The 23,117-nt window shown below is 39.5% G+C and overlaps 1 protein-coding gene across 2 annotated transcripts; it reads right to left on the reverse strand.

Moving 5' to 3' along the window:
- Positions 1-225: 225 nt before the first annotated feature.
- Positions 226-11,655, reverse strand: LOC139115926 (endoglucanase A-like). 2 transcript variants are annotated; one of them, XM_070678353.1, is made up of 9 exons: positions 10,993-11,655; positions 8,231-8,415; positions 7,384-7,546; positions 6,401-6,497; positions 5,738-5,900; positions 3,106-3,253; positions 1,982-2,150; positions 1,624-1,817; positions 226-742 (listed from the first exon to the last, which is right to left on the reverse strand). In XM_070678353.1, the coding sequence occupies exons 1-9, from the start codon at positions 11,234-11,236 to the stop codon at positions 675-677; spliced, it is 1,431 nt and encodes a 476-aa protein (XP_070534454.1). In that variant the 5' UTR covers positions 11,237-11,655; the 3' UTR covers positions 226-674. The 2 variants fall into 2 exon arrangements, with proteins under 2 accessions (XP_070534454.1, XP_070534453.1); XM_070678352.1 differs by lacking the exon at positions 226-742 and adding an exon at positions 9,283-9,450 and having other exon boundaries at positions 1,580-1,817; positions 10,993-11,653.
- Between the last annotated feature and the right edge of the window lie 11,462 nt (positions 11,656-23,117).

A 23,117-nucleotide genomic window follows, 5' to 3' on the forward strand; every position in this document is an offset into this window, starting at 1 on the left:
ATCTCGTAAGCCTATTATGCCAGTGGCTGGCATGACAATTAAGTTACCGGAGGTTACAGTACTTTTAACAAAGACGTCTATTGGAGAAGAATTGCAGACAGTTTCCTTAGCACATGCAAAACCTGATGTGTCACACAAGCTGTAGTGCGCTTTAGTTTTGCATGCCTCTCTGAATTCAAACAAACAAGAACAGATGGGAAACTTTGATATAATTTTGATTTTTAAAGCTTTATTTGACTTCTGCCAAGGGTGTGAAATATACAATATAGCTTCCTGGTAAGAAAAAAGGTATAATTTCAAAATAGTTGAAAGGGAAAAATCTGTTGAATGTTTAAGCATTGGCAAATCAACACATCATATTGAATGCCTGTATGGAGTGGCATATGAAAGGACATTCTTCATCGTTTCTTTGGATATTGTGTATATAATTTGGTCGTGTAGAAATCTGTAATTCACGTTTAGTTGCTTCACGCAGATGATAAAACCTAACTAGGTTCAAGATGTATCCCAGAAGATAAAATAAATGCATTCTATTATAAGACGAACTAGAAGCAGTAACTAGATGCATCAGGTATTGTCATCCGTTGAGAGTTGTCATTTTGGATTTCAGCTGTGCTCCATAAATTCACCGTTTCATTCGCGACGTGTACTTTCCCCAGACTTTGTTCCGTGATTCACAGTTCGTGGCTGAGGACGTAACAGGCTGGTGGAAGTTGTCCGTCTATGTTGGCCTGAGCAAGACCTGACGAGAAGCAATCAATGACTTGTTAGAGTTCTACAAAATGTATCTTGTGTTTTCCAGTATTTTGTCCGATTTCTAACATATTGACTCCCTAACATCATGCTAAAACGCATAGCGTTCAACTCGCCAACCGGGTCTGTGTGTTATGCCCAGTGTTACCCCTGACAAATGAATTTAGTCTATAAATAGTATATATTAATATATTATATTTATATATTAATATATTATATATTATATTATATTATATATATTATTCTCACTGTGTATTATGTCTACAAGACTAATATTAATACTTTGTATATCATCATAATTTCATAAAAAGAGGACGAATATATGCTTATTTTTTTAAAGCAGAAAACGATGACAGTAAGAGTTATTGTCCCGCCAAAGATATAGCAATCTAACGTTCAATTTGCATTTTAGAAGACCATAAAGTGTACTTTCGAAATTGCAACATCCGGATAATCTCACGGACTGAGAAATGTTGATCATCTACACACATTCAATTTCAAAACCTCGTGCTGTCTACGGAAGTTCATCATTGAAACACCCATCGGTCTTAAGGTAGCCCGCCCCTCGAACATGAAATATTGGGACTGTGGTTTAAACTCTTGCTTAAGAATAAAAAAAGTGAGTCACAGTACAAAGTTTGGCACTACAGAAATACATTACCAACTATATTTGTCGACACTTGACATTAGAATGACAGTCAATCTGTCATGACTTAATGTGAATAAGTCGGTGAAAAATTTATTTACACCGTGAGCTTCCGAAATAACCCCCCCACAAATTGTAAGCCAAAATGTAATGTAAAAGTTTGAGAGTTCGAATATCTGTAGGCGCATTACCCCTTTAAAGCAAGCACTGTACTGCGTACTTACCCGATATTGTTCCTAGGAATACAGCATTGTAATCGCAAGCCACCCTATTGTGAATGTAGTCTTTACGATCATCAACCCACTCGTCGTTTTTGTTTGGTCCGCCGACCAAGGCTCCGATTAGCACGTGGTGATTGCAGTCAGGATTTTCCCAGCTATTCGTGTTCGTACAAGGAATGTGAAGCTCTGGACAGGAACTAAATAAATAAAAACCATCAAATTTTGTGGCTATAGAAATTGAAGACAAAATAATGAATAGACTCGGTTGACAGCCCATCCGTTATCTGCACGCTAAAAGATGTTTGGTTATGAATGCTACCGAGGGCGTTGTAGAAGTATGCATGTTTTATAGTAGAAATACCTAGCTCGGTGGTGAGGTCGGCAAGGTGGGTTTACACCATACCCAACGACGTAACTTCGCCTTGTGTTGTCACCGAGCATGTAGTTTGTTTGGTTGCAAGCAAATTCCCGGTAGATATTTGGTCTCAATCCGTACTTAGCGGCCACCAAACCAACGAACGAAGCCCCGGCTGCAAAGAAAACACAAAAAACCAAATCGGTTTGATTTTTCATCGGATGCATCAAACAACAACACGTAGAGGTTTGGCATTTGTGTCTCATGGAACAACTTATTAGACTCTTCAATTAAAAAAAACCTTGATTTTGTAGTTTCAATTAAAAGAAATTACAGTCCTGTGGTTGAGGGATTGTGGAATAGTATACCAATATTTTATTTCTTTTCTACATCATGTGTGTAATTGAATTTCACTTCAGGATTATGGATTTCTGATTTTTCCCACGATGCAAAGCGGTCACATCATCTCATCATAGCATCATGATGATACATTATAAGATCATTATGATATACATATTTTGACGTTTCATAAAATTTCTTTGTGCGTCTTTCTTGCTAACAAATGTAGTACCGAAATATCCATAAATGGGATCTAGCGACGCGTCATGAATCACGTATCTATCTAATCCCCCTAGCTAACCCCCCTCTAAAAACACTTACAGAATTAACATTTTATTCGACATCGTTCCTTTGACGTTGTGCTTAATATCAGGGTTTTCGAGCGATTCCGAAACCTTATGTTAAGGGACAGGTTCAAGGGCTCAATTCCCGCGTCATATTGGTATACAAAATTACTAATTTAATACTGCTTTTCGCCCCGGAGAAAAAAGCAAAATAGATTATAAATAAAACTGCAAGAGTATAGTGCAAGAGCTATTCTGTTGGTAAACGCGGCTGATGTGCTTGTGTTTGCCATATATGGGTATATGCAAAAGACAACAGAGTAACCAATAGACCACAGACGAGAGTATGCAGCGTATGTATATTGCATCAATGCAAGCTAGAGCTTTCAACGCTGCTTACACTGAGCAAAGCGCGGCAAAGCCACGCGACCACGTGTTACTTGTTTACTCAAAGCAACCGGTTTTGCGACGTTGACAACAATATGAGTCATGGAAACGCGCCCTCACCTGCGTATGGTAAGGATCCCCTCTCATTCCTGAAGTACAAACCTCCGTTTGTGTACATGTCAGGGCTGTTCATAGGTAACAACGTATCCATGTATTGCATGAATGAATCCTTGTATGTCATCTTTCCAGTAATTTTATACAGCAGTAACTGAGGCAAAATAGGGAAAATAGTTCAAAACTTAATGTTTTTCACAGGTGAAGTCCCGTGACATTTAGAAATTTTGCCAAATCAACGCTCATTCTTCGTTGGGTTTTACATCGTCCTGAAAAACAAAATGAGGTTGCTAACTGCCTGCCTTTTTAAAGTGACATATTCTTTTTTAGTCCCCGCGGACGAAGTCCGGCGGGGACTTATAGATTGGGTCCCGTCTGTGCGTCCGTCCGTCCGTCCGTCCGTCCGTCATCAACAGTTTCTCAGACACTGCTGAACCAATTTTGTTCAAACGTGGCACAAAGGCATAGCACTATGACCTACAGATGCACGTCGATTTATTTTGTGATACGATCCAATATGGGCGCGAGGCGGCCATTTTGTTGCGATTTTTCATGTCTTTGGACCATAACTCAGACATCCTTGAGCAGATTCTGTTCAAATTTGGCACAAAGGCACAACACTATGGCCTACAAATGCATGTCAAATTATATTGCGATACGATCCAATATGGGCGCGAGGCGGCCATTTTGTTGCGATTTTTCATGTCTTTGAACCATAACTCAAACATCCTTGAACCGATTCTGTTCAAACTTGGCACAAAGGCATAACACTATGGCCTACAAATGCATGTCAAATTATATTGCCATACGATCCAATATGGGCGTGAGGCGGCCATTTTGTTGCGATTTTTCATGTCTTTGGACCATAACTCAGACATCCTTGAGCAGATTCTTTTCAAATTTGGCACAAAGGCATAACACTATGGCCTACAAATGCATGTCGTATTATATTGCGATACGATCCAATATGGGCGTGAGGCGGCCATTTTGTTGTGATTTTTCATGTCTTTGGACCATAACTCAGACATCCTTGAACCGATTCTGTTCAAATTTGGCACAAAAGCAAAACATTATGCCCTTCATATGAACACCAATTTATTTTGTGATATGATCCAATATGGCCGACAGGCGGCCATTTTTTTGCGATTTTTTCATGTCTTTGAACCATAACTCAAACATCCTTGAACCGATTTTGTTCAAACTTGGCACAAAGGCAAAACACTATGGCATACATATGCATGTATCAATTAACCTTGCGATAGGATCCAATATGGCTGCAGAACTGCCATTTTGTTGGAATTTTGCATGTCTTTGAAGCGTAATTCAAAGGTCATTACTTCCCATTTTGTCCAAACTTGGTACCAAGATCAAGCACTATGGCACACATATACATGTCAATTTACTTTGTGACATGTTCCAATATGGCTGCCAGATTGTCATTTTTTTTCAATATCGCTGCCAGATGGTCATTTTTGGGTTTTTTCATGTCTTTGAGGCTTAATCATATGCAAATATTCCTTAACCAATGTTGTTGAGACTTGGTACAAAGATAAAGTACTATGGCATACATATGCATGTCTACTAATTTTGTGCTATGATCCATATGGTCAATAGACAGCCATTTGATTTCAATTTTGGTGTGATTTTTTATGTCTTTGAAACATAAACATAGGTCACTGTCCCTCGTTGGACTGATTTTGTTCAAACGTGATATGAAGATAAAATACTATGGCTGCATTCTTGTGCACATTAATTTGTTTCATTATATGATCCGAAATGGCTGATTACAACAACATACCCGATCCCATACCATTTCGAAAATTCCACCAAACCATGTGTATAGCATGTGCCGTCATGACACTAGAGGCAGTGAGGGCATCGTTATGTGTGATGTAATCAAAAGTTCCTTCAGTGGTCATTACCGGCAGAGATGAGTCATTTATTGAACGTTCCTCAGATTCAAGTCACAGGCCTGATGCACCCGTTGCATCAATGTCATGTCAGCTATCTAGACCACAGCTACCTAGAAACCAAAGATTATAACAAAATGGACAAGCGGGGACTGTGTCATCAACGATGACTTGTTGTATTATAGAGTGACTGATCCTAGCGCATAATGCGTAACAAATAAATCGTGCGTTTCCGTAAAAAAAAACAAAAAAAACCAGGGGAAATAAGACAGACAAGTCGCCATTATTGTTAATTTTTCATTTTCTTGAGAGTGTGACCAATAAAAAAAACCCTGCAAAATTCGGCAAAATCATGACTTTTTTTGTATGATCTTTGAAAATGCGATTTCAATTTTAATAGAGTAGGCCGGGTTACCAGAAATACACATTTGGCGTAAGCAACAGAACATGTTTCTGCATTCAATGACAGTTATCTCTTGTGATTCTGCAACGTAGCTAAGTATGAGCTTTGCTACCACCGTGACTTAAAAGGGCCGAAAGATTGAGAGAGAGAACACTCGGCTCAAGTCATTCAACGGGCACTTGAAAAATCGCCTCATTTGTGTCATTGTTTACTCAGAGATATCGTTTTCACTGCTGTAGAATACTTGGAAGTAATTATATAATCTTGAATCTGATGCCCATTTCAATTTGATCCTGTAAATATACTTTAGATGTCGTTGTCTCACCTTTGACCCCTCTCTGGTGTCTTCCCATCCGAAGGAATAGGCACGGTCCTTGAGTTTGTACTGTTCAAAGTATCCTTCCGCGTCTTGGAGATACTCCTCTTCGCCTGTCGCGAGATGTAACCACGTTGCCGCCCACAAAAGTTCGTCGCCAATCTGGTTGTTGCTATGGAGAAAAAAAATCAGAGGTTTCAAACTTTCGGTCTTATTTTAGAAACGTGGCCCTTTTTGAGGATGACAAAGCACATGTTTTTAACCTTTTCACAATCTATTAGATTTTAACAGATTCACACTTATCATCGATTATAATTAGTTTGGGCCCAACCATGATTGTGAAAGTGTTAATTATTGCAAAGTCAACTTTCTCTTTCGAAACAAGGAATAAAACCAGGGTTCGCCGCGCAAATTTTGGGACTACAGAAACAAATTACCCATATTTACCCATATTTGACATTCAAAATGGCTGCAATGCCTGTGTTATCTTTAGGGGAGAAAATTAAAATTTTTGTTTTTCAGAAAATCTAAGTCAATGAATACCATTTTTACTCCATGAGCTTCAAAATGAGCCCCCACAAGTGGTAGGCCAAAAAAGCATCGTAAAACTTTGAGAGTCTGAATATTCGCCCCCGAGGCGCATTATACCTTCTGGTCAGTAGCTATACTTACATATAGTGCCCGTTAGAAGGATATGTGCCGATATTGGTCGTCGCAAATCTGTACAAATCCATTGCCTCTTCCCTGAAGATCCGTGCTTGATTTCCTTCTGCAAAAACAATATTAAACACTCCGTATGTAATCAGAATTTAAAACAATGCTTTTTATAAAAAAAAATCACTGCTGACATTTATTTGAGACATGCACTGAATAAAGGAAGACACACTCAGTAAAGAGTATCAATGGTCAGTCACGTGGACTAAATCGACCAATGAAAGTATCTCAAGTTGCAATCGCGCACTGCACCATGTCAAAATGCCAGATGGATTCAAGATGTCTTAGAAACGTGTATTTACTATCATTGTCTCTTGTGTCAGCGTGCAGGAAGCATTGCTGCATCGGTGACGTCATACAAATTGTATTCAAAGATTTGCTTAAGGCTGGTTTTTATTTTATCGCTAATACCAAGAAACATTTAACAAATTCGAACGTTCGGTTCCTCTCAAGAACAATATTCTGTCGGAATTACGAGCTTCTCTGAGCAAAAGTTGGTTTCATATTATTAGATTGACCCAGAAAGACTGTGTAACAGTTTTCCTGGCTGTACTAATATGTGTGTTTTGCAATTCTCTGGACGGTGTTCAAAGACTGAAATATAGGGTTTTGGTAGAGTTTTTAGGTGTTGTTAATATTTGTACACGCGAAGGTAGCGTTTCTGTTGAGTATGGGCAGTCACTGTGAATCTTTTCATCTCATTGGTCTTACTGACTTTCTTTGAAATATTATCGAAATGAAAAAAAATCTGCGAATCGTGTTAAAGTGATTCTTCACAAACAATCCTCCATTATTTCATTTTCCCATGTCACTTATATCTTCAGCTCACGTGATTAGAAAGGTCAACTGATGTGTAAATGAGAGAAAGTTTCCCTGCGGCGAAACTTTCCCTGCGGTTGCAGAGAGATACATCTTCTACTAGGCTTGCGTGGTTAACTTACTCCCAGCATCTTTGTAGGCGACGGAGCACGTCGCGAGGGCCGCCGCAGCGAGAGACGCGACATCAGAGCCCGGCACAGTGTCGTTGACCCTGAACGGCTCTCTGTGGTACACGATGTCTTCTGGTCGTTGCCAGAAACGGTGATCAAGATCGGCGTCTGCTACCTAAAAAAATTACCACATCGTTCTGTTAGGATTACGCAATTTGGTAACACTATCAATTCAGAGCCGTGTCCAAAAAGGGGATCCAAAATAAGAAGCTTACATTCTTCAAAGATTAGAAGAAATGTCAGTCTTAGCGTGTCCACGGAAATCTCAGGTGTTACCGATTCAAAATGATGGCATTGAGCTTGACCTTCAGGACGAACCTTCAATGTTTTTGGTGGGAGAACGATTTTTCTTCGTGATTCAAAGAAAGGATTTCCCCTTTTGCATGTCTTACATGATTCTGAAGGTAATATTTCAGATGGAATTTAATGGGATAAAAAAGTAATATTTTCAGAGAAAAACAAACTTGGGTTTGTAAATAATGCATTAGATAGGTTTACAATTTGCTTTTTCCATACAAGCTATTTATGAATTTATAATTCTCAGCTTTTTTCCTGATTAAGTTTCGCAGATAGCCTCCAAATACAACCAAGATTGCAAGGCCCCAATGCGTTTCTTTTATTCACTCAGCAGTTAATATTGTTTGTGTTGTACAAGCAAAAGAATTTCTTTTTATAGCTAGCCCGACACCGACAATCTGAAGATCCGCGACAATTTCTGCTACTAGGGTTTTCAATAACATGACTGTCTGTCACTCGATAAAGATGTCAGCTCTCCTGAACATTAAGACGAAGCTTTTACCTGGTAGTAATATTCATTTGGGCCGGTGTGACATTTCGTGAAATATTCACAGACTCCCTCGAGGGTGCTGAGCATGTCGTTGTACACGCCTGCGTCTTGGTATGCATACGGGAACTCGATGAGGCTCCATGCCAACACCGATGAAGAAAATGCCATCGGAAAGTTGAACTTCACGTTGTCGCCGGCTGGAACGGTGAAGAAAAGAGGCAGCAATTGGCACAAAGATTAAGTCATTAAGGCCCCATTAGCTGTGTCATATTTTTCCGTTATTTTCCGATAAGATGTTTTGATGTCCAATTCAACTTACGTAAAAGTAGTGACCGAGGTGGACCACAGAACATTGGCGATCAACGCACAACTTAAATTTTAACAAATAAATATTATTCGCGAGTTGCAATTCAAATATGGCCGCCGCAAATGTACGCGTGTTAGGCGCCCGAATTAAATTAAATTAAATCCTGCACAAGGGATTGGAATGGTGACATTTTCAAAGAAAATAACGGGAATTCAAAACATCTTTCTGGAGATTGGGTGATATTTTTGATAAGAAAAGGGCTTTCAGCAACGAGCGTTGGACTTTCGAAATGTAGCACACTGCGACAATAGCAAACGGCTAAAAAAGTTAAACCAACAGGGCAAAGGACCAATATTATAAAAAAGGCATGGAACGAAATTCGAAGGACAATTATCATCAAATTTCCATCGATACTTTGTGTTGTTGTGGGTCACAAGTCTATGCAGAAAACGGTAAGTTAGATCACACAATCATAAGTATATTTTCCTGCAATGAAGCGCACTCTACGGTCACTGAACAGAACTATCTGAAATATCTCCATTTCATAGTACAGATGTAACTACAAATATATCTGTTCTTATAATAAATTTTTTGGATTTTGTATATGTTTTAAATGATTGATTGATTGATTGATTGATTGAAAGTGTGCATGTAAAGAGGTATGATAAATCAATTGATTTCGAATTCCTATATCCTCTATTTCGCCACAACATCGTTTTGGCAGTTTGCCACATGCTCAGGGTTAAACCTTGCCTACCGTCGTACCACCCGCCGGTAAGATCCTCGCCTTCTAATCCGCTGTCTGACAGACAGGAACTGGCCCTCCATGGAAGCTTTTGTTCCGACTTGGTAATATTACCCGACTTTTGCGCTTCAAAGAACAGTAGCGTGTAATTGAGCAGCTCACCGAAGTTGTGGTGGAATTCTGTTGACAGAATGGAAACATAACTGTCATCGTCGTTGGGTTTGTAACTGTCGAGGGATGGTGACCTTCTCTAGCCATGGACAACGGTTGGCTTCACATATCCCCCATTCCCTACCCAAGTGAGAAGGTGTTAGTAATTCAGTCCGCATGCGCACCGTTTTCTATCTGCACGCATATCAGTAAATCCTACATAATCCAAAAGAAAAACGTGAAAATAATCATTTTATGACGTATATAGCCTGTCTCGTACGTGATGAGAACCAATTTTGGCCATTGTCGGCAAACTAGAGATGTACCCGGCCGCAGCTTACAGAACAACATCGACAAGTATTCATGTTTAGTTTCAGTGTTTTCACTATACGCCTGTTGCTCAATGATGACGACACAACTTTTAAAAGAGAATGGTTGCAATTGATTGAGTAAAATAAAAACAGAACAGTGGAAAGTTCGAGTACTGCACATTATACTGATCATATAGGTCATAAATTATAGTGATATAACTGACTCTTGACATTCTGAGTAAAGAACACTGCATCTAGGTCAATTTTCATTTCGTTACCACAGAGCCAAATTATGAAACAATTTACCAGCTACTATAAAAAATATAGAAAATAGATATCAGTTTAAACAAGCTCTTAAATCTTGGATTTCAAACCACGAATAGTGATCTTTTTCTCATTTTACCCTCCGTCCTCGTATAATTTAGATTTTTTGTTTATTTCATTCTTAGTTACCACCCACCAGACCCTAGACACTCATTAGCTTTGCATTAGCTATTTTCTAGCACACTCATTCCTCTTTCAAAAGAAAAACATCCTCATTCTAGTATACGTAAGGTTTTACAGACTTCACAAAATGAAGTCTAACTTGCAATTCTCGTTTTTCACATCTGTGACACATGGAAGTCAAACAACCAAAGAGAAAATCCAAACAGCGAGAACGCACCCTCTGTTATTATTGAGCTTTAGGTGGAATTTGAATTTATGTACATTTCTTTGAATACTGTGAAAGTATAACAACTATTAACTATGTTAACTATTAACTTGTAACTGTTGCTTGCTCTCTATTGGTGTGGTTTGTTAAATCTTGCACATTTTTTATAAGTCAGATTTCCGAAAGACTGGTCAACAGTTTAATCAAAAGATATATAAGATCGGTTCTACCATCAACCAACGACATATGCTAATTTATGTATGCTAATATATGCTTATAAGCTAAAGGTAATACGACCACTGATCAAGAATTGGCGTACGGTACGACCTGCTTAATTTGACACGCATCATAAGCTTATCTTATGCCGCCATTTTGAGTTAGTGTTGTTCAAGAAAAGGTTGTCATACCTTGACGTTAAGACTGCTAAATAGTCCCTTTTAATATGGATACTTTCCATGGCGATTATACTCATGGAAGAATATTACAAAATATTCGCATTTTAAAATCTGAACCTTGGGATGGATACACGTCTCATAGTTTTACTAAACAAATGAAAAACCTTAACACGATGCGAAGTTGAAGCAGCAGGTTGAAAAATGTAAAACTCACTTTCTGGCCTTGTCTGTATTGTGTACTCATCAAAATCTCCTTGGTCTCGTTTTACGGGGCTGTAACCGTCACCTTCGCCATCGTCGTCGTGTCTGTCCTCATCAACCCATTCTATGGGAGCCCTAGACTCATATAATTCGCCGCCAATGTCAGCTGCCTCTTCGTCCTCGTCTGCGGAGTCTATGGAGACAGAATTCGCTGATACCGCCATCAAAGCGAGCAATGCGAGGAAGATCAAATTCATGATCGTGCTGCTTGTATACCAACCACTGTCCAGTGAGAAGCTGGCTCCTTGTCAGGGCCGGGTATAAATAGCTAGCTGCCCCCGTTGGAGTTAGTTCATGCATGAAGGTAGGAACCATGCAAAGCGTGGCTGGGGTGGCGTCACGCTCGATCGCTCCGTAAAAACCATGCCAAAATGGTCACAGGCGAAGAAATTTAGGCGTCCATGCACCTATACCTAACTATGAATGTCTAGTGATTGAATGTATCGATAAAATTTTATGATTTGAGCATAAATAAAGCCGATTTTGATCGATCGATGAAGGTATTTCTCTTTGTCTTCAACTAGCGTGGCAAGCGGCCGTAACAAAGGTCTGCAAGCTGTCACTCAAAAAAGGACGCGATACAGGTGTGAAGCGGTAAACGTTTGCGATGCCAACATGTTAGATGTTAGATACGCCACATCATTGTAATTAGATGGAGCGACCGCAGTGCAGACCCCCGCAAGCACCGGCGCTCTGTAGCTTGGGAATCTGCTCATAGATCGATTTTCGGCTCGATCTATTGATCCGTAGTCGATATGTCCACGACTGCAACCTAAACACTCATTTAGGTTGCAGTGCAGGCATGTCGATTACGGGATCGATAGACCGAGCCGAAAAGCGATCTATTTAGCAGACTACCCAGCTCGAGCGCCTGTGCCCACTAGTATGTCACTCATAGCGCGTTCTTGCGTAGACGCCGTACCACGACACGCCGCTCTCGTTTCGTCCACAGAACTGTCATGTAAAGTTCAGATTCAAGTTCTTTTAGATTTTGCTGTCGTGAAAAGTATTATTATTATCGTCTTGCCGTATTAAAATATTTTTGAGGACCTAAACGACATCGTGTGTTGCTCCATTGCCATGGAATCCGATGTCAAGGAAAAGCGGTGACTTTTTTCAAGTTGAATATAATTTCCTTTCTGTTTGCATTAGTCAATTAATCGAAATACTTTTGTTCACAATTGATTAAACTATAGACAGTGGACTGTCTCGATTCTCTCGCCTATGATTCGATATTCACTGACTCATTCTTTTTCTCCTTTTTGTCGATCGATGAAAGTATTTTCATCTTCAATACTCTGTCCTAATAGTCCTGTTTCAAAATGACCTACATTACACGTCCTACACACATGTACTCCATGCTCTGATTGGTTAATCCGCTTCTCTAAGGTCCACTTTCGGAGCAGTCATTGGAGGGACCTCATGTGTTAGGTCTCATTATTATGTATTATTCAATTTACAGCTTCCTGATTGGTTAATGTGTAGTTCCGGTCCTCCAGTGTTCACTGCCTCATTATGCAATGTCCCATGTACTTTTGGATGATGCCTGCACTTGGTCGCAGCTCGATCCCAGTATGTGAAGAAAGGTACTCATGCCGAGTATTTGTCAAAATATCTAGTTAGATTTGACCTTGTTCGAGAGTTCCTTCACTATTCACGGCATTTTATGTGATACTGTGAATTATACATGAATTAAATATTGTCAGGAGAAATTTTGTCCTTTTCCCTGCAGGAGTTGGTTGAAATGAGCTACCGACGGCTGAAACTGTTACGTAATTTTTGTTACGTAATGCCTTGAAGCTCTATTGTTTCCTCTTGTCATTCACAGGCCTCACTGTTGTCGATGCGGCCAATGCCCCCGTCAAATCAAAATGAAAATGAAAAGCGTGTACTTTGTACGTAACCAACAATTGGAAAACAAAGAGCCAACATGCCTGTAATGCTATATTTGGTTCAAGTCGATGAATTTAAAAAAAATAAAATCATTTATAATAGTTTCTCTTGTGTCTGTCCAATTTCGTACAAAACTATTCGGAATTTGGTAGCCCAGGCCATGTTTTTCCCAGCGATTGAATGCGCTACCTTTGAGTCTGCGCAGTATAGTGAGTTAGTTTCTGCCGGATTCCGGGTGAAGCTCCCCTGGATAGCGTTCACCCGACTCATCGCGTCCACTCCACTCACGCGCGCGTTTCACACGAAAGCAAAATACATATCGTTGCGTTCACTCCTCTCAAACATTAACAAATCACAGACTTGAACCGAGTCTACTTAATGCATAAAGGGACAGAGATAAGTAAAAACATGGATATTTAACGTATGAAGGTTTGTCGGGCATTTTTCGTTGTAACTTTCGGCCGATCCGTGAACATCACGAATAACGTATTACTTCAGCGGTAGCCAGGAAGCACGTGGGACATTGCATAATGAGGCAGTGAACACTGGAGGACCGACCTACACATTAACCAATCTGGGAGCTGTAAAGTGAATAATACATAGTAATGAGACCTAACACATGACGTCCCGCCAATCAATGCAAAAGGACCTTAAATTACCACATGAATCAATCACTGATGTTGGTACATATGTCATGGACATGACTTATGAAACAGGACTAATAGACGTATACCATTTAGGACATAAATTTGTGTCCTAAACCCCAGCGTCGCTCACGTTGATTGGTAGGTCTTATGTCCCTATGTCCCATCTGCGTTCATTCATTGGCTGCCTTTATGTCCTCGAGTCTCATTAATATTTACGGTTCCGAATGCAACTCATTCATTGGCCGCCATATGTTCTTGTCCCTGCCTCACTTTCGAGTGTTTCTTGTCTCGTTCGGCCATGTGCTTATTACTGTAACGCATCTGCGAGCCTAGCCAATCATTAACAGACAGCTAGAGCGTAGGCACAACGTTTGTGAAGACACACGGTTTTCTTTGCACCTGCGCTTCACTTAATCTCATTGTCAGGAAGCTCCGGCATCAAAGTTGTCTGCATTCCCCTGACACGTTGACATGTGACACGTGAAAATATTGGTCTTATTAGCTGTAAATATTTCTGTCAGTAAAAATACGCTGCTTCTTACCATATGAAAAATATACAACTTTGTAGTTACACTCTTCAGCTACAGGTTCATTTGTAAAACAAAATGCTTGCCATCGGATTGTGTATTAAAGCTCCATTGGCTGCCCCATTTAGCTTTTTTCGGTATTTTTCTCCGTTTTGACTCCAGTTTCTGGTGTTAATCCCTGGGCTATGATGAAATAAATACCAAGTGCATACCTTGTCGATGCAGTCTAAATGGATATAATCAGGCATTATTGTTGAATGCTGTATTCAAGTCCGGACTAGAATCATTTATCAACAATAACAATGGTCATTACACATGTACTGGGTGTGTTGACAAGCAGAGTAATGGACACTTTAAATTAGCATAGCACAGGTATTAGGATGAGAAACTATAGTAGATTTACAGAATCAAAATACTGAAAAAATAGTCAAAAGTTACAGCTCATGTCCCTATAATTCCGAATCGACAATAACGGACTGCATCATTGATTCCAGATGATCCATGTACATGTAGAACGTAGTCATTATCTTTACTTAGACTAGCTCTTTAGTTTGTTCGGACATTCACGTCTGTTGATGATTATTTTCGCAATCGTCTACAGATCCAATGTTGGTGTACATATATCATCGAAATGATCAAGGTAAATCTGCTTGTGATCCGTTCGATGCGAAACAAAGATTACAAGACATTAGCTGTGGAGGGCAATTCATGCGCCTGTTGTGCACCTGTTTGAAGTTACTGTGACAAAACTCCGGGCAATCAGAAACAACCCTGCTAGATGCCGCGCGTTTCCCGAATAAACTTGAGACTTTGAAAAAGAACACGATACCTTCAACGGAGGAATTCTTTTTAATTTCTGGCGAATGTTGCTGCCCCTGTTATATTATTGTTGATACTTCTGTCTTTTAACCACGTTGGTTTATGCCTATTATGGTTGAAGTATGCACATTCCTAGCCCAACGACATATCAGATTGTATCGTGTCTTGCGTTGACTTCTGACGCAAATATACAAGCGAAGGCCTTTGAAATAAATCATGACATATTTTCCGTGTATTTTGTACTATTGAAGTAAGCAACTACGCCGACATTGTGTGTGTGTGTGTGTGTGTGCGCGCACACAAACAGAAATTGGTATTATAGAGGTCATGCAGTAATACGATTTTCTTTTTTTCGTTATGTTGACTATGCTTTTGGTAGAGGAGCTGCGGTAACCACAGAGACAAACAAAGACGGGGGTGGGATTATATGACCATTTAGAAATCGTAAAGAGGTGCGTATTTGACCTAAGAGTGTCATGGTGATACGTTGTGTTTGAATCCATCATAATTGGCGGCTTCACAAAGGTTACTGCCAGTCATTGTTCGAAAGTGATGAATGAAATAACACCTGGAGTCTGGGACTGCTTTGCTAAGCGCGCAGATACATTTGTACATTACAGTAATACGCACATGGCAGAGCGAGACAAGTAACACTCGAAAGTGAGGCAGGGACAAGAACATAAGGCGGCCAATGAATGAATTGGATTCGGAACAGTAAATATTAATGAGACTTGAGGACATATAGGCAGCCAATGAATGAACGCAGATGGGACATAGGGACATAAGACCTACCAATCAACGTGAGCGACGCTGGGGTTTAGGACACAAACTTATGTCCTAAATGATATACGTCTAATATGACAGATGTAATATCCAAACCTATATTCTCATTTATTTTTGACCAACGTACAAAACTTGGTCCGTTCGCCAAAGCACATATCTGACGAGATGTTTTGCGAAACAGTGAATAAATATATTGGACGAACAGCCGTACTCTATGCATTAGGGGATATTCATGTTGCAGTCTCTCCGAAAAAAAACCGTGGATGTTTAGGCGATAACAAAGGCGATGACTCAGTATATAGTTGAATAAAAAAAAAAATTTCGGACATCATATTTTTATGTAAGCGAACACTTGTCGGTTTGATGTGCGACCGTACGGAGATCGCCCATATTCTCCTTAAAACAAGTCAAAACAATTCTGCGTCAATGATCGTGTCTCTCCGTGAACGTCCTTGAACCCGTACCCGCGACCATCGGTTTTTTTTGTGTTCCGTCGTTGATGATTGGTAGAATTCATGTATCAAAATTTGAAGACACACGTGTTGAATCCTGTCAATGTTAGGCAACTGACGGTGTGTAGGGACGCAACAGTCCACGGACCATGGGAGTGTCAGCAGTACGCAGTACATTGCATGCTTCCTAAGAATGGACAGCGTGTTTCCATAGCTACCGTGCGAAATCCGACTTTGACCAATGTTCCTGTCCTGTCGTAGGATAACTTTCGAGCTGCGTAGCTACTGTTGAGGTTCAGATATCCGAATCTTTCGTGTTCGAAAGGCTTATCGATTTACAGAAAATGCTAAACTTTTGTTATTAGTTTACATGTACATAACCCAGCACACGGGGCAAAGCTAAATACCAGGTTGGAAAATTTCTGCGAGTCGCTCTCACCAGCGGTCGCGAGGAAAAAATACGTCGATATCATTGATCCGCCATGTTTATTGTTGTTTGTACGTCTAGTTTGAAAGTCATAGACTTTCTCAACGGTGAAATTCATATTGCAATTCAATATTTTACGCACGAAGTCACCTGTGCATTTAAATACGTCCATTCGGGAGCAGAAACGTTTACAGACTTTCGATGGTGATAACTAGCTCCATGTCGTGACATGTCTCCAGTTACGAAGTTTACCCGGTAAACTTCGTAAATCGAAATCGACATTAACATTGAGCGGTGATCGTGAAGCGTTAAATAAATGTCGGCAAAATAAAATATCAAATGGCTAGACTTTGAGAGAGAGAGAGAGAGAGAGAGAGAGAGAGAGAGAGAGAGAGAGAGAGAGAGAGAGAGAGAGAGAGAGAGAGAGAGAAAGTGGTTTATGCACTCGCGAACTGATCATGGTCTATAGGATGGCTGGATGCTGTGTCGGTTTACACATTTGCGCTGCACAGATATCGAAAATGTACAGATACTTTCCCGAAATTTGACTTATTTTATAACAAGAGTAGAACAAAATCAAAAGTGTGAAGATTCTCTTCAGATGCTTGATTCGCAAGTTTGCTAAAGTTACATTATACTTACAGAAAATAGTCGCTATAGTCTTCTGTTCAAAGAAATATGTTCTTCAACACCACGTTTCTTATGATCGGTGATGTTTCATTTTATTATTTCTGTTAATAATATTTTATAGATTAATGCACCACGGTGTTAATTTCGGTTTAATTCAACTATTTCAAACCGTAATTACTTTTTTAGTGAGAGGGCTTTTAGTAGTTCTGTAGACGAAACGATCGGTAATAGCAGAGTATCTTGGCAATGGCACGACGTCTACGCTATCGTTTAGCTGCAGCGATTGTACAGGTGCAGCCCCGGGTAGGCCTAATTCGGAACGTAATAAAGCCGTCAGTTGCAGCGTTGTCGTGCTGTACCTTTGTCATTACTGTTGAAGTACCCCTGTTATTGCTACAAGCTTGGCGGGCCGCTTCATGAAATGTTTCTCTGTCTGCTCAGTGTAAAAACTGTACTGGCATGGTCTCGCCGTTATATTCAGTTACGTATAATCTGTTGTTTGCATGTCAACACATTGGTCTGTTTACAACCTCCTGTGCACACTAATGGTGACCGTAATTTACAAAGACATAAACATTCGATCCCGCCCGTGAATGTCAAAGGTGAACGGGATTAACTTGATCCCGGGTATCAAGTCCTGCCTTTAACCAAGTTTGGTGTCTGTTCACTTTCTGGCGATAACTCTATACTCCTTTTATACTTTACTGTACGTCAACCACCGCATTTATAAATGGGCGGGTTTTTTTCTTTCATATATATCATGACTTCCTATATACCGCTGGTTTTATTACCACCACCCTCGAACTCTAGCAGGCATTCAAAATTTGGATATCAAGTCATTTCGTAAGAATCGAATTAACAACAAATAAAAACTGAACCATGAACAACATCATAAAATAAGATTGCACAGTGGGATCCATACATGCAGTCATGGGCGCATTTTGACATCGATTAAAAGGGTAAATAAAACAGATGGAAATCACTGTCACTTTAGGAAGGAAAAATCAGAATTTTATAAGTAAAGAGAAAATTGAAGACATTTCGTAAATATTCATGCCTTCAAATATCTTCTTACGCCAGTTCCATCAATCAGACACTCAGCGCCCGCAGGTATCGCTGTAGGCGAGTACCCGAGACGAAGAATGCAAATTATCATATTCCAACCTTTCATTTCACATGAGAAATTGGGAGAAATTGAGAATTCCGATTTCTTATTATTTTATTTATTTCATTATTTCGATGTGAAATTTAAGTTAAAGCTTGCCCCTATTATTTCTGTGGTATTAGTGTGTGTGTTTGTGTATCATGCATATTTTCCTTTTATACTTTTCAAAAAAACTTTGGCCATACTTAGAAAACTTGAAATGTGCTTGCGATTTGCATCGCATATTCTTCTTGTCGTCGGTGTTACCTGTTCGGTGTCAATCTCAACGTATGGCACTAAATGAATGAAAAACACGTACAATACTGTCCAACTATAATCTGATTGCCGAGGTACACTAATATTATGGAATTATCACACGTACAGAAAACAGCGAATGAGCTGTGGAATCTCTGATCTCGAAATTAGCAAACGGAGGGGAATCAAGTTGGGTGGGAAATATACATCGCGAAGTTCTAACTATTGCAAAATGTAGCACTTGAAGACGGGTGCTCCGACAATCAAAGCGAATATGCAAGAACTGAAATTGCAACATTCGAATGCTTACAATGCACCGATTTTGAGTCAACCGTTAGATCTTTTGAGATGGTGATCAAATATTGCAAACGAAAACATCTACACTACGGAGCGAAAAATTCTGAACAATTGGCAGCCATGTTACTGTTTTACTGTTTTATTTACATTGACTGCACACTAGGTTGGCGAAGACAATAAACGTGCTTCTTTTCATCCGTGGAAATGAACATATTCATAAGGCGTTTTCAAAGTGACATGGTATAGTGTCATGTCTCTATATCAGTGACTGTTTCAAAATGAATTCTAATGTTTGTACGTCTTCGGTAGTCTGTGGCTGATAGCTCTTTGTAACCACACACATTTTACTCGAGCACACAAGCAACCTAGTAATAAAACTCCTTGATGTTAACTTGCCAATATCGAATCTGTCGCTACAAAAGACCAACTGTCCTTTCTGTTAAAATATTTATCCGTCCACGTTAAGCAAAGGATATAAACGAGATGACACGTTGGGAAGTTTTTCTCATCAGAAACTTTGAAGTCATACAGGCCACGAATTCTAAAGTTTGGCTCTAACCCATCTCCTTTCAAAGTAAAGAATATATACACCAGGGATCATCAGGTAAATAACCTTGGATTATGAAAGGAGTCATCGAAAATTTACCGACTCTGGAAATTCAAAATGACCGACAGCTCCTGTGTTGCGTCCGTTCAGAGATATCAAACATTCGATTTGCACAAAATCATTTTCTTTACATTTTTTTCGAAATGAGTCCAGATAAGCAGCAGACTATAAAATACTATGACAATTTGATTGTCCGAAAAACTGTCCCCGGGGTGTACTCAACCTTAATTGTACATGTATTAAGGTGTTTTAAGGAAGGCCATGTTTATGCTCCCGCTTTTAAAAGTAATTGTCTTTCTAAAATATTTTAAAGCAATCAATTAGACACAGCTGAAAGAAAGAAAGAAAGAAATAGTGAATGCATATTCGATGATTTAAACTGATACTATAAAGCTGATAAGTTTAACAGCAGTTCCATCAGTCGGCGAAATCGGTATCATGGTAATTCTTGTGTTAAAGATGTACGGGTAGTAAGCAGTGCTCGAGATGAATGTAATCAAAGTGTTACTATAACATTAGTAAAACGACTGACACGGTCTAAATACTTCCTTCGTGCCATCTTCGTCTAAATCATCCTTCTCAAAAGAAATCAACCACACAGTTGCCGTGTACGCGCCTCGAAAGTGAAAGACTTTAAACTTTTGCTCAAATTTTCCATGTGGAATATCTCTTTTGATACTAGAGAAACAAATTACTCAAGATTTTCTGTGTTAACCCTATTGAGAAAAATACAATTTTTGAATTTCGAAAACTAAGCCGGTGAAAAGTTTTCTTACACCAAGAGCTTTAAAATAAGCTCCCAAAGTGGTATATCAGAAAAGAAATGTAAAAGTTTGAGAGTCCGAATATCTGTCCCCGAGGCGCATTTTACCTTAAAGGAAAGTTTCCCGACCAAAATTCCTGGATCTTAGTTTTGCTACTTTTAAGAAAGCATATCTTAACAGGTCAGTGTTTTAGTTGCACAGATTTATCGTTTTCAGTTTTCGCCTGCGTGTTACATGACCAAGGCTTTTTATACATTCATTCGTTTCAAGTGAATAACATAAACGTTCTCGACACACAGCGCATGCACAACTTATTGCAATTTGCAGGTACGCTCGTTATGGATCTACATGCGGGACTATCGGACTCTCTCTCTTCACACAGCGCGGCTATATTACTTCACAGGCACATTCAAATTTTATCTATTTCTTAATTTACGTCTTGATAGAAATGACTTTCTTACAGAAGTTGTAAAGTTGTCATTGATTTCTGTAAAGTTCCCCGATCTGTGATATTAAGAGCAAATATCTGAAACATCATCCAGGTGGAGTCATCGTTGTTATGAATGACATTTAAATGTAACAGTATACGCATATTGACTGGCCATGCGAGGTGACTCACAGTCCCTGTATCCCAGTCCCTGTATCCCGAGGGACAGTGAGTCACCCCCCAAAACAGACTGTTTCCCTCGGCCTACGGCCTCGGGAAACAGTCTGTTTTTGGGGTTGACTCAGGCCCGAGGGATTAAAGACGTATGCTGTTGCCAGCATGGCCAGTCCAATAATGTTTTTATACACACCTCATCCGTAGCCATGCATAAGAACGTACTTTATTACATGTCTCGAGGTGACTGCATATCTGTGCATTGATTTGAATAGGAACATCCGGGATGTTAGCGGGCCGGTGAACGATGTACTGACCGGTTTCCATGGTTATCCGGGCCAGTGAAGCCTTTCGATGTTTTCGACATCAAAGTAGACGCTTAACGCCAAATGTAAAATATCCATGCGCGCACTGCTATTTGGACTTGCGTTAAAAATCTGTTTGATGCTGGTCGATAATGGTAAAATCGTTTGAAAATACCCTGCATGTAACTAAATGTTATTTATAGCATTGTGAAGAGGCATGCAATAAAATATTATTGCGTGAATACATGGGTTTATGTGCCCTCGCAGCAGGAGACAATTTGCCCTTCTGGCGTCGCGCAAATTGTCAACTGCTCTCGGGCACCTAAACCCATGTATTCAGGCAATAATATATAATACACAAAAGTTGTCGCATGAATGATGTAATATGTTGAAGTGGTTCGGCAAAAAATAGGTTTTTCCCGACAGGGTCTCAATACTTCTGCAAAACGTTCACTGCACCTTTGATTATCGTTTTCATTCTTTTCGAGTCCTTGTTGGAAACCAGAGCATTCAGTTCTTCTTGACAAAATAGGATAAACCGAGAAATTTCTCGACTATCGTTTCGCTCGGCTGCAGACGACATCTTTGTTTTCATTCCAGTTCGCGTATGCGCAAATGTTTTTTGGACGTCAGCGGACATCATTTGTCGGAACTGTTGCCTAGCAGGCAACAGTTTTAGCAGGCAACTCTTTTGGTCATTCGTAATGTATACTGTGTAGCCAGATGCAGAGATGGTGACGTTTCCATCTTTAACTTGCTTGCAATCTTTGTTATTCTTAGTAAAGAACAGAAAGGGGGACAGGTTGGTCGCCATCTGATTGATTTCTTAATCACCGTATGTCACCCACGTCAATAACGAAAAGGGAATACTCATCTTACAGGATACAAGGTACTCACCTGTAAGACGAACGATGTGCCGTAAGACAAGCGACTGTTGAATGGCATCAAAATCAAAGCTATACCTTGTATTGATCGACTTATTATAAACCGCTAGGCTGTTGGTCGGCTTATCTGTTCAAATGCACCCGGGTCAAAAGCCACGAACCCAACCTCTTTCTCTCAAGATTTGATCAACGGATGGCACGTCATTGTTTTCTGACCGAGAATATGCTAAGCATATATATATATATATATATATATATATATATATATATATATATATATATATATATATATATATATATATATATATATATATATATATATATATATCTCGTCTTATTTGCAAGATTCCTTAGAATCCACAATTAAAGATGAAGAATGTCCTTTCATACGGTGTAAATATTGACATAATGGCATAAAGCTCACCAATTTAAATTGATTTCATTGATCAGTGACTCTACCACTCCATGCAGGCACTTCATGTAATGTATTGATTTGCCTATACTTAAACATTCAATAGGGTTTTTTTTGTAAACCAAGTATTGTGTATCCTACCGGGATGCCATCTTGTATATTTCACACCTAACAGAGGTCAAATAAAGTATGATAAAGTCGAAATATCAAGTTTTCGCATCCATTCGTTTGGTTTGAAATTGTGTCTGATATTTGACTTTCGACGTGAAAAAAGATGAAATGGCCTCAGTGCCCACTTACGAACTTAAAATTATGAGGGACATGCAAAACCAATGCGCACTACAGTTTGTGTGACACATCAGGTTCCCGTCATGTACCAAGGAAACTGTCTGCAATTCTTCCCCGTTGTAGACGTCTTTGTGAAAAATACTGTCACCTCCTGCAAGTTCGTTGTCATGCAAGTTGAAGACAAGAAAGTCTAATGAGATATAGCTATTCCTAAAATGCATCTGAGTACCAGGTTTCATTCCTGTCAATACTGCCCCTCGGGATATCGAATCTCTAGACAGACAGACAGTCATGTAAACACAAAGATAGACAGATAACGATAAGACATAAGCTTAAGTCTGCA

This window comes from Ptychodera flava, chromosome 17 (genome assembly GCF_041260155.1).
Source record: "Ptychodera flava strain L36383 chromosome 17, AS_Pfla_20210202, whole genome shotgun sequence".
Lineage (NCBI taxonomy): Eukaryota > Metazoa > Hemichordata > Enteropneusta > Ptychoderidae > Ptychodera > Ptychodera flava.

What these genes read in the sequence shown, in the direction of transcription:
- LOC139115926 (XM_070678352.1), bottom strand. Translation starts at nt 11,236, where the DNA reads ATGAATTTGATCTTCCTCGCATTGCTCGCTTTGATGGCGGTATCAGCG. An exon ending in ACACCAGAGAGGGGTCAAAG is followed by an intron (nt 3,254 to 5,737) that starts GTGAGACAACGA and finishes ATTTTGCCTCAG; the next exon opens with TTACTGCTGTATAAAATTAC. An exon ending in GGGATCCTTACCATACGCAG is followed by an intron (nt 2,151 to 3,105) that starts GTGAGGGCGCGT and finishes TTTTCTTTGCAG; the next exon opens with CCGGGGCTTCGTTCGTTGGT.